Here is an 11,693-nt window from a genome sequence, read left to right on the forward strand (position 1 = left end):
AAACATAAATCATTCATTAAAGAAATTATAGGCTGGGCACGGTGGCTCACGCCTATAATCCCAGCACTTTGGGAGGCTGAGGCAGGTGGATCACGAGGTCAAGAGATCAAGACCATCCTGGCCTACATGGTGAAACCCTGTCTCTACTAAAAGTACAAAAAATTAGCTGGGAATGGTGGCATGTGCCTGTAATCCCAGCTACTTGGGAGGCTGAGGCAGGAGAATCACTTGAACCCAGGAGACAGAAGTTGGAATGAGTGGAGATCACACCACTGCACTCCAGCCTGGGCAACAAGAACATAGCTCCATTTTCAAAACAAAAAACACAGCCACCAGAAAAGGCCAAATACTGCATGATTCCACTTATATGAGGTCTCTAGGGTCATCACATGCACAGAAACAAAGTAAAATAGTAGTTGGCAGGGGCTGGGGGAAGGGCTGATGGGGAGTGGGTGTTTAATGAGGACAGATTTTTCTGAATGGGAAGATGTGCAAGTTCTAGAGATGGATGGTGGTGAAGGTACATAATACCACTGAACTATGCACTTAAAATGAATTCAAATGGTCAATTTTATGTTATACACACCTTACCACAAACATAAAAAGAAGTCCGATAATAGTACTTGCCTTGAAATGGTGTTTGGAGAATAACGGTGTTTGAAGGTTGCAGTGAGCCGAGATCACGCCACCCCACTCCAGCCTGGGCAACAGAGCAAGACCTTGTCTCGAAACATACACAAACACACAAACAAAAAAACCCAACATTTTAGCAGAAACAGAAAAAGACATCCTCAAATTTGTATGAAAGTGCAAGGGACCCCAAATCCAAAACAGTCTTGAAAAAGAAGCACAAAGTCGGAGAACTTACACTTTCTGGTTTCAAATCATACTAAAAAGCTCTGGGAAGCAAAACACTCTGGTGGCATACGGACAGACACAGGGAGCCCGGAAATCAGCTCTCCACACTGTACACAGTCAACTAATTTTTTGACAAGGGTGCTGAGACTCTTATTAACAGACTGTCTTTTCATCAAAATGATGCTGGGAAACTTGATATCCACAAGTCAAAGAATCGGGCTGGACACTTCGCTTACAGCATATACACAAATTAACTCGAAACGGACCAACGACCTAACGTTATGTGTTAAAACTAAAACTCTTAGAAGAATATATAGGGGAAAAGCCTCATGGCATTAGATTTGGCAATGACTTTTTGGTATTACATGAAAAGCACAGGCAACGAAAGGAAAAATAAATCGAACTACATCGAAATTCAAAATTTTTGAGCATCAAATGACAGTTATCAACAGAGTAAAAAGGGAACCCACACAATATCAGAAATTATTTATAAACCATCTATCTCCAAGGGATTACTATCCAGACTATATAAAGAACTGTGAGTCAGCAACAAAAACAACCCAATTGAAAAACATGTAGAGGACTAGAAATGACACATCTCCAAAGAAGATACACAACTGGCTCACAAGCATATGAAAAGCTCACTCACCAACAGGGAAATGCAAATCAAAACTGCAACCAAGCACCACTTTGTGCCTATTAGGATGGATGTCATAAAACAAAAACAAACAAACAGAGCATCGCAAGTGTTGGCAAGAATGTGAAGACACAGAAAACCACACATATTGCTGGTGGGAACGTAAAATGATACAGCTGCTATGGAAAACAACATGGCAGTTCGTCACATAATTAAAGACAGAATTCCTACGTGATCCAGCAATCCTACTTCTGGGTATATAACCACAGCAACTAAAAGTAGGAAACTGAACAAATATCTGCAAGCCTATGTTCACAGGAGCATCATTCATAGTGGACAAAAGCAGCAACCCAAGTGTCCATCAATAGACCAATGAATAAACACAATGTCTACACAGACAAGGAAACGCAATTCAGCCTTAAAAAGAAAGGAGAGTCTGACACACCCATGGATGAGCTTTGAGGTCACTGTGCGAAGTGAAATAACACAGTCACGAAACACCAGGTGCCTGAGGTCAGGAGTTCGAGATCAGCCTGGCCAACATGGTGAAACCCCAACTCTACTAAAAAATACAAAAAATTAGCTGGACATGGCAGTGGGTACCTGTAATCCCAGCTACGCGGGAGGCTGAGGCAGGAGAATCCTTGAACCCAGGAGGCAGAGGTTGCAGTGAGCCGAGACCACGTCAGTGCACTCCGGCCTGGGTGACGAGTGAAACTCTGTCTCAAAACAAAAACAAACAGAAAACAATCAGAAAAGGACAAATATTCCATGATTCCACTCATATGAGATCCCTAGAGTCATCAAATGCAGAGACAGAACGTAGAATGGTAGTTGGCAGGGGCTGGGGGAAGGGCTGATGGGGAGTGAATGTTTAATGAGGACAGATTTTTCTAAATGGGAAGATGTACAAGTTCTGGAGATGGATGTGGTGAAGGTACATAATGCCACTGAACTGTGCACTTAAAATGAATTCAAATGGTCAATTTTATGTTATACATACCTTATCACAAGAATAAAAAGAAGTCTAATAATAGCACCTGCTTTAAAATGGTGTTTGGAGAATAAGGGCACAGTCTCTGCGTGGTCTGGACCCTCCTCACTCTGGAGCCGGCAGCCTCCCCGGCCCGGCTCCCAGCAGTGCTGTGCTGGGGTAGACAGAGCTGAGGCTCCTGGTCACTGAGTTGCTGCCTGAAGGGTGCCCACATCCAGCTCTTTGATCTTTCCACATGGAGCTCAGGAGATGCCAGATCTTCACTGGGGAGGCGATATCTCCCAATTTGGCTGTTCCAAGGTTGGTTTTCCCAACAACCAGAGGGAGGGCATGGGTGAGCCTGGCAGGGAGCCAGGTCTCTTCCTCACCAGTAGCGCCAGCTCCAGACTCCATTCTCCAGCGTGAAAGACAAATGTCCCCCAACCCTAATGCCACCCACATATCTACATAGACACCACGCTCCATGGAATGCAAGATAACTCACTTAGCGGCCTATACCTTGTCACACGCAATGAGGACGCTCAGAGGGGCATGGTCTCCGCTCAGGCCTGATGTCAGCAAGACGCCCATCCACTGCCAGACGGGCATGCAATCACTCCTCATTTGCAAAGCACGGCTCCCATCATTCCAGAACCCACAACACAGTCTCACAAAGACAACTCTTTGCAAGGAGCTGGGAAGTAACTTGAGTCCAGTCAGATTGGCAAAAATGGCCTCCTGGCCTTGACCTGTGGCCCAGGGAGCAGTATGGGGGCTTGGAGTCAGGCTGGATGGCGTTCAATCCGTTTCTCCACAACTGCTTCAGATCTTGGACAAGCTTCTCACCTTCTCCGCGCTGGAAACTCCCCCTCAATAAAATGGGAAACAGCTCCTCTGGCCTGAGGACTGGAGCCCAGCATAAAGGCACTGACTGCAGCTGCCCGCACTGCCCACTGCAAACAAGCCTGCGCCCAGGTTGTAACCCAGCAACAGAACCGTGATCCAAAGCTGCCAGCGGACATCAGGTCATGGCCCTTTCATTTGACTCTGTGGTGGGATTTGAGTCAACTCAGCTGTAGGCATCATTTCGTGGTCGCCTGGAACAATGGCAGGTAAATGGAAAGCAAGGAGAGTCAAGGGCTGGAGAAGGTTCTGTGGCCTGGGGCAGAGGCCAAGAGAGGGCTCCGTGTTGCCCCGTGCCCTGGGTCCTGTAAAGGGACATCTTCCTGGAAGAAACATCACACTTCCCAACAGGCAAGTCCTTTCCGATTCAGGGCTGGTCACATTAGCCCTGGAGTGGCAACCTCATCCCTCTTCCTGCGCTGTTTCTGGCATCAGGGCACGTGCTCCTCGGGGACTGCCCCTCCCACATGAGGGCAGGCCTGGCCGCAGTATACACTGGATGAAGCACAAGGAGGAGGTGGAGCTGGGCGCAGAGTGCTTCATGCTGAGCCTCCGGGCATGCTTCAGGCACACTCTGCACACGCTCCACACATGCATGTTACATGGCAGCAGCCTGGAAACACATCAACACAGCTGAGTGCTCTGTGTCCCGGCACCCTGACCCGCTGCTGAGGTCGGGCCGCCATTCGTCGTCGCTGTGACTGAATACACTCTGAGTTGGCTTCCCACGCCCCAAGTCACAGCTTCCCCCATGATCACAGCAGCACTGTGCCTACCTGGGCAGTGCATGCCGTCACCAAAAGGCTACACTGAGGAGTCCACACTGCCCCTGGGGCCTCTGCTTCCCAAGGGGCTGAGGGACGTTGAGAGGGAAGAAACCTCTCATGGAAACAAGCATTTTAACATAAATAATGGACAATAAACCCTTTTATAAAATATTTATTCTAAAAAAAAAATCACACTGTACAAATTTAGATAGAACATTCTCAATGCTCAGATTTATAAAAATGTGAACAGAAAGACTGAAGTAGCAAAGGAACTTACATTTCTGTTTTGTCTTTTTAAATTAGGAAGGTAAAAGTGATTTTTCTTCAGGTACAATGATAGTAAACGTCTAGAAGACATCCAAAGAGCCAGAAATAAAAAGCGCAGGAGCCGCCTGCAGACTCTCAGTTCTGTCTCCACCAGCGGAATCCAGGTGGATGTGGTGTGGCGCTCCCACAGGGTGACCTGACCCATGGATCCACGCTGAACACTCAGCGAGAATCGCGGGGCGGGCTGCGTACAACCTAAAACTCTGTGCTCAGAAAAACCAGCACGATCAGTTCATCATCTCCTGTGTCTCAAACAAAATGGGTTTTCTGTACACTTGTTACAAAGGTCTGTACAAAAGCACGAAGCTACTGTGAGGTTTTAAAAATGGACGGTTGGGAGCTGCTCGTACGGTTCCGCCTGTACATTCACAGAGGGAGGACACCATAAAAAAAGGACTCACCCAGAAATTCCAGACTGGAGAATCCTGGCTTCTTAAAAGATCATTTAAAAGCTTGGAGTAAGCTCCAGCTCTACCATTTCTAACCGCCTCGCCCACAGTCGTCACCAGCTCCCTCTTTCCCACACAAACTATCAGGAAAGTAACTGCAACCCAGTGAAACTGCAGGACTTTCGTGAATAAAATGAACGAGGCAGAGAGAAGTGGTAAAAGCCGCGGGCTCAGAGCCTGGGGCTCCCTTCACATTCCGGGTGGCTGAGGCAGCCGCGGTCACAGCCAGGGGTGCCAGGCGGGGTCCATGCGGCACAGGTTGTCCAGGCTGTTTGCTGCAGCCACCAGAGTGTTCACCTTGCTCTCCCCACCTTCAAACTGGGCGAGGTTGTGCAGGCGGGTCATGATGGCGGTCACGGCTTTCTGAACTAGGGACACCAGCTGCTGGCTGTCCATGTTCTCTGGCTGCCCGGCAGCTGAGAGAGGAGAGGACGTGTCCTCCTGCGTTTTTTTGTGCCAAGCAATGATCTCGTCCCGGAGCACGGTTTTCAGAATGCCATCCACCTGCGTGAGGGAGAGAATGTGAGGACTTGTGTTGAACCAAGAACAGCCCAGAGGGGCAGCTTCCTCACAAGGCAGGGCTCAGTCACAGCGGCCGTCCAGGACCACCAGGGCTGGTCAAGCCTCAGCACTGGGCCTGGCCATGGGCCCTCAGGATGGGCTGGGGAAGCCGCTGGGGGACACACGCCCTCCTCCACTGAAGCAGCAGCCAGAAGACCTTGGTGCTGGGCAGCACAAACCTGGGTGGCACAGGTGGCCACACTGTGACTGGGGCTCCATCTGCTTATTTACTTGACGCCTTCCAGTGTCTGCTGAGTGTCGGGCAGGCCTGTTCCAGGAACTACAGCCGAGAGTGAACCAAAGAGAAAACCATCCCCTGCCCTCACAGCAAAGAAGGACGTAACCCACAGGGGTGCTGGCCACGGGGGAAAATGCAGAGTCCACGAGGCAGATAAGCAGCTCCCGCAAGGCTGCGATGTGCGTGCACCTGAGCGGCTCTGGCCTGTGCCAGACGATGCAGAGACCCACCTTGAAGTTTGGCTGTGCGAAGCACCGGGCCACCGCGATCATGGACGCCGTCAATGGGCCGGAGACGCCGATGGTGGTCAGAAACTCAGAAATGTTGGGTGTGAGGCGGAATGGGACGGGACGGTTGGCATCCAGGTCTCCAGTCGCGTCATTTATGTCAAATCGAAAGTAGGCAACGTTCAGTTTGCCAGTGTCCTAAATTTCAGAAGGAAACACTTTAGGAACTTCAACAGAAAGGCGATGTCTCGAGGAGAGGATCTGGCTGTTCAAACCGGCTTACCTGAGCGATCTGTAACATTTCGGGGTTGAGTCTATTCAAATGCAGGACGAATTCCGCGAAGCCTATGAGAGCCAGCTGGATGGTGAACATCTTGCGGAACGTCCAGTAGTCCGTGGCGTTGGGGAAGGTGTGCAGCGCCCACTCCTTCAGCATGCTGCGCGGCACCATGTTACTCTGAACCTCCTTGAGGATGTCGCGAAGGACCTGAAGTACATCGATCCATGACACTTCCACCTAACTCACTGATTTTTTTTTTGCAAAAGAAAAACTCTCAAATTGCAATTAGTCTTTAACTTAGCAGCAAGAGTAAATTCTGGTGAGAAATTTGACACACGCATTGTTATTTGACTGAACACGACGAGGCACAAGATGGCTCTGTTTCCCTCTGGGGTTCGCCGCCGTCCCCTCTAAAGCACCAATGCAGCTGGTCTGCGCCAAAGCCTGTTACCTGATACGCGACACCTGACGAGAATGCAGGTAAATATCAAAATACTTCCACCCTTGCTGACCACAGAATTTATCAGACCAATTAACACAACAAAACAGCCGACGCCAGCAGCGCCACTTCCAACCAAGACAGTAAACCAAAGACAAACGTTTCACAAACTGAAGGAGCTGCTGTAACCACACGCCACACCTGAGACTGATCTCTGGACTGGAGACTCATAGGCCACTGCAGACACCACCACTCGGTAAGAGTTTACTGAGTTAATGGAGCTCCTGTTCGACCATTTGGTATAGGCCCGGGGTCTTTTCTCAGTTAAGTCCGACCTCCATGCTCCGAAGGCCGTGAGAAAGCAGGCCCTTCCGCTGGCAAGAACAGGGCAGGCCGCCCACAACACACGCAGCTCGTTTCCTCGTCTGTCAAATGGCAAGAAGCACTTCTGAGACCTCAAGGATTTCCAAAATCTGCTCCTCAAGCAGTGAGCATGCTGCCAAAACCCATCAAAATCAACTTTTTCAGAACTCTAGAAATTAAAGGCTTGCAACAGTCTGAGGAAAAGGCTGACTCCTGGTGAGAACAGTGAGTGCGCTGCCCGTTCACTGTGCGCCATTCCCACTCACTTCTCCCCAGCTCCACAGGCGCCTGGAAAACCAGCCGCCTCACCACCGTGGGAGTTGTGAAAACCAGCAGCCTGGCCAGGCGCGGTGGCTCACGCCTGTAATCACAGCTATGTTGGAGGCTGAGGTGGGAGAATCACTTGAACTCGGGCGGTGGAGGTTGCAGTGAGTCAAGATCACACCATTGCACTCCAGCCTGGGCGACAGAGAGACTGTCTTTAACACAAAACAAAACCAAACAAGCCTGGACACGGTGGCTCATGCCTGTAACTCCAGGTTTGGAATTACACTTTGGGAGGCTGAGGCGGGCAGATCACCTGAGGTCGGGAGTTCAAGACCAGCCTGATCAACGTGGATAAACCCCGTATCCACTAAAAATACAAAATTATCCGGGCGTGGTGATGCATGCCTGTAATTACAGCTACTTGGGAGGCTGAGGCAGGAGAAACGCTTAAACCTGGGAGGCAGAGGTTGTAGTGAGCTGAGATCGTGCCATTGCATTCCAGCCTGGGCAATAAGAGCAAAACTCTGTCTCAAAAAAAAAGAAAAGAAAGAGAGAAGAATGACAGAGCAGAATTTATAACAAAACAAAAAACAAGAGGCACAGAGAGGAGGAAGCGGCTCTGAAGCCGGAGTCCTCTGTGCTGTGTGCATCTCCCTCGGCCTACAGGCCCTGGCAGCTGCTAACCTGGAACAAACAGCCTGGTCGGTCACTCACGCTGTTTAGAAACGGGATGACTCTGAGGTCGGCACGTGTTTGTCACTGGCTTCCACGCTGTCGAAAGTTAATGTTGCCTTAAGAGAATAACTCATTCCTCTCCTGCAAATACCTCAGAACTGCCCACTGTCCTCAGAATGAGCAGGCCGTGGCCTGTGCCACAAAAATGTGCTGGCGTCGATTCCCAAGAGAGGCCATGAGCTCTGTCAACAGAGGTCGATCAGAAACAGGGATCCACGTCTCTGCCTGCACAGAGCTGGGAGGCAGCACCTGACCCCGCAGCCTGGAACACCTCGGGCCCTGCCATGCCCTGGGCCACGGAGCACAGGGTGGGCTCAACCTTCCTCAACCAAACTAAGTCCTCCAGGAGCCGGGAGAACTGGAATAAGTCCCTGCAAGACTTGGGCAAGGTCACAGCGTCCACCTCTGTGGTCTCTCCTGCTTGGGACCCACACAAAGGACCTCAGGTGCACCTGGGGAGAGGCCAAAACAGCTGCTGCTGGGTGCTCCACACAATCCCCCAAAAATCTCATCCAGAGCCCATGCCCGCCCTGCCTCCTACCAAGGGCAAAAACGTGCAGGTGAAAGAGGGGCCTCCAGGGGCTGCAGGCAGGGCCACCCAAGATTCCTGCGGGATCCACACTCCCGGCTCAGGCAGCCCAAACAGCTGGGCCCCGCACTCCAGAGTCTGTCAATTTCTGTATTTAGAAAGCATGGACAGTACACATACTGCACACGGCCTAACGCCCCAGCAGCAGCCCAGGTGAAGTGGATGAATGCAGACTGTCAACAGCCTCCCATCACCTCAGATCAGGTGTGGCTGCCAAATGAAACTGCCAGAAACTTACTTTAAAATTCTAACTTCAGAGCTTCTTTGTAAGTACAGGCAGAGGACAAGAGGCCTCTCCAAGGTCGAGGAATGACCCGTGTCCTATCATAGCAAACCATCATGACAAACGTCCTCTCACTAAGGTCAATGGCTATCTCTCTACCATCTCACGAGCCTAATCAAGTTATCTTAAATGATGGAGGTGGCCCCCAGTGAACGCCTGCGTGTCTCCTGAGCACCCGTGTCCCCAAGCACCGGCCCATGCAAGAGGGCTACAGGCAGCAGCTCAGCCCCTAGCCCGGCCCCCGCCCGCTGCTACCTGGTGGCTGGCTTGGGTCCCCCGAGCCTGCACCGTGGCCAGCCGGTCGTAGTAACGGGAGATGGGGTTGTCGTGTTCGATGCCCTTCTTGGCGCAGCGCTGCTTGTAGATCTCCACCAGGGAAAGTGACGAGGGATTGTCCTCCACAAGGCGCATCTGTGGGGAAACCGCCACGACCCGGGGCACTGGGGAGAGGGGAGAGAAACAGGGCAGGCTGAGGGTGACTGCGGGCCAGTGCTCAGCTCCACTGTCAAGGCGCCACTGGGAGCAGAGCTGACCCAGCCCTGTATGCCTCAGGGGGACCATGGAGGAAGCTGTACCATCCCTTTGCCCAGCAGATGGCACGAGGCTCTGATGGCATGAGCTGACTGTCAGCCTGTGTTCACAATCAGAAATGCTTAAAAAGGCAATTTTAAAAAGATGTCTTAAAAAAACCAAAAAATTAAAGAATAGCCTGTAGTCCCAGCTACTTGGGAGGCTGTGGTGGGAGGATTGCTTGAGCCCGGGAGTTGGAGGCTGTCATGAGCTGTGATTGCGCCACTGTACTCCAGCCTGGGTGACACAGAATAGGACCCTGTCTAAAAAATAAAAACCTGGCCAGGCATGGTGGCTCATGCCTGTAATCCCAGCACTTTGGGAGGCCAAGGCAGGAGGGTCACTTGAGGCCAGGAGTTCAAGACCAGCCTGGCCAACATGGCAAAATTCTGTCTCTACTAAAAAAACACAAAAATTAGCTGGGTGTGGTGGCACATGCCTGTGGTCCCAGCTACTCAGGAGAATTACTTGAACCCAGGAGGCGGTGGCTGCATTGAGCTGAGATTGTGTTACTGCATTCCCGTCTGGACAAGAGAGTGAGACGCCCTCTCAAAACAATAACAATAAACAGACTCTGCCAAATGTTCAGTCTTAGAGGCTTTCCTTAATCAGAGTCTACGGGAAGAGTCCAGCACTCCTGCTCTGAGACAGCTGCTGGCTAATGATGCAACCTTGTCTTTCAGCACCTAGGATGGCTATGCCCCATCTTTGGAAAAGCAGGAAAATCATCTCTGAGGTCATCTTGTGTGTTCTGTCCAGGGAAGGAAAGCCACCGGCATCAACCTGATCATCCAGCCCCATTAACGTGTAAATCCCTGTCCACACATGGTGACCGGCACTGTTCCCAATCACCATTCGGTATCTGAGACGTAGTTAATGAACCGCCCACCCAACAGGATGCTAACCTGCCCCGAAACCACTCCTGTCTGAGCTAGCTCGAGGCGGCAGGAGCGCTGGGCGGCCACTCCAGAGCCTGCCTTCCCGGTGACGTCATCTTGGAGAGCAGCACCAGACTTGTGTGCAGTTTCTTGATACAAAAGTAGAATAATAGTACCTACCCCAGAGGGCTGCTTGTGTATTAAATGAGATAATACTTTATGAAGATATTAGGTTCAGGAATTCTTGTTCAGATACCTTGTTGCAATAAAGTTGGAGGGAACTGAGAGATTTCCAGAAGATGGCAGATTAAGCCTCCCCGGTGAGGGTCCCAATGGTGGCCATGTCCAGGCTGCTGTAACCTCTGATGTGGAGTCAGGGGTGCGTGAGGTGCACAGATGATTCTGACTTCTGTGAACCAAGTGGCTAATTCTGTCCAATGTCAGTGAAGCCACAGCTGATGGCTCGCTGTCCTGGCTTCTACCCATAGAGAAATCCCCACATGACTCCAGGACACACATTAGGACTGCCAGGCCGTGCTAACCAATGTTGAAAAGCAGAGAAATCAATAACCCACAGCTGGGATCAACACTAAAGGTCATGTTACATATGTGTTAAAACACACACAGCTTTCCATGATGCATTTTGAGCTTTCTTCAGGCTTTAAAAAAAATCTACTTATTTTGAGATCTAGAACTTAAGGGTCAGAGATTTCAGGTCAAAAGGGGCTGGATCACGGCTTAGGTGGTGAAAGTTCCCATACAGGACTAGATGATATGCACTGCAGCGGGCTCTCGACCTCAGGGATTAGACGCTAAAATGTCATCACAGTGATTCTCGCCTCTGCGTAACATTATAGTAACAGCATTCCATCTACGTGCTGTGCGTAGAGTCAGACCACTCATGATAACTCAAAGATAGAGACTTCACTCAGAGGTTGCTTCTTATCAGCTACTTGTGCCCCTGACAATCTCTGTGGCCCTAACTGGGCAGCCAGACTTCCCCGAGTCCTGCATTTCACCCAGGAATGAAACTCAGGGAGGGCCCAGAGTGCAGCGTGTGACGTGGCTCAAGGTGCGCTGGAAACCTGGTGTGTGCTGCTGCACCCAGGCTAGGCTCGGCCGGGTCCCCCAGGCTCCCTGGAGAAGTAAAACAGCAGCACACACTGGCAGGTGCCGGCTCTCCCAAAAGCCCACTGCATACAGTGCGAAAGGACTTAGAACAGGGGCGTCCACTCTTTTGGCTTCCCTGGGTAACACTGGAAGAAGGATCATCTCGGGGCACACATAAAATACGCTGACACTAACGAGGGCTGATGAGCTAAAAAAGAAAAAAAATAGCAAAAAAAAAA

The 11,693-nt window shown here is 50.7% G+C and overlaps 1 protein-coding gene across 1 annotated transcript in view; it reads right to left on the bottom strand.

The window, feature by feature from the left end:
* Positions 1-4,294: 4,294 nt before the first annotated feature.
* LOC108307871 (transformation/transcription domain associated protein) overlaps positions 4,295-11,693 on the bottom strand; it is a 135,415-nt gene continuing 128,016 nt past the window's right edge. Inside the window, exons 68-71 of the mRNA XM_037740396.1 lie at positions 9,152-9,336; positions 6,224-6,427; positions 5,944-6,138; positions 4,295-5,418 (exon numbers count right to left, since the gene is read on the bottom strand). Of these exons, the coding sequence (XP_037596324.1) occupies positions 5,134-5,418; positions 5,944-6,138; positions 6,224-6,427; positions 9,152-9,336 (869 nt within the window). The 3' untranslated portion in view covers positions 4,295-5,133. The remainder of the gene's footprint in view (positions 5,419-5,943; positions 6,139-6,223; positions 6,428-9,151; positions 9,337-11,693) is intronic.

Source organism: Cebus imitator, unplaced genomic scaffold (genome assembly GCF_001604975.1).
Source record: "Cebus imitator isolate Cc_AM_T3 unplaced genomic scaffold, Cebus_imitator-1.0 Scaffold82, whole genome shotgun sequence".
NCBI lineage: Eukaryota > Metazoa > Chordata > Mammalia > Primates > Cebidae > Cebus > Cebus imitator.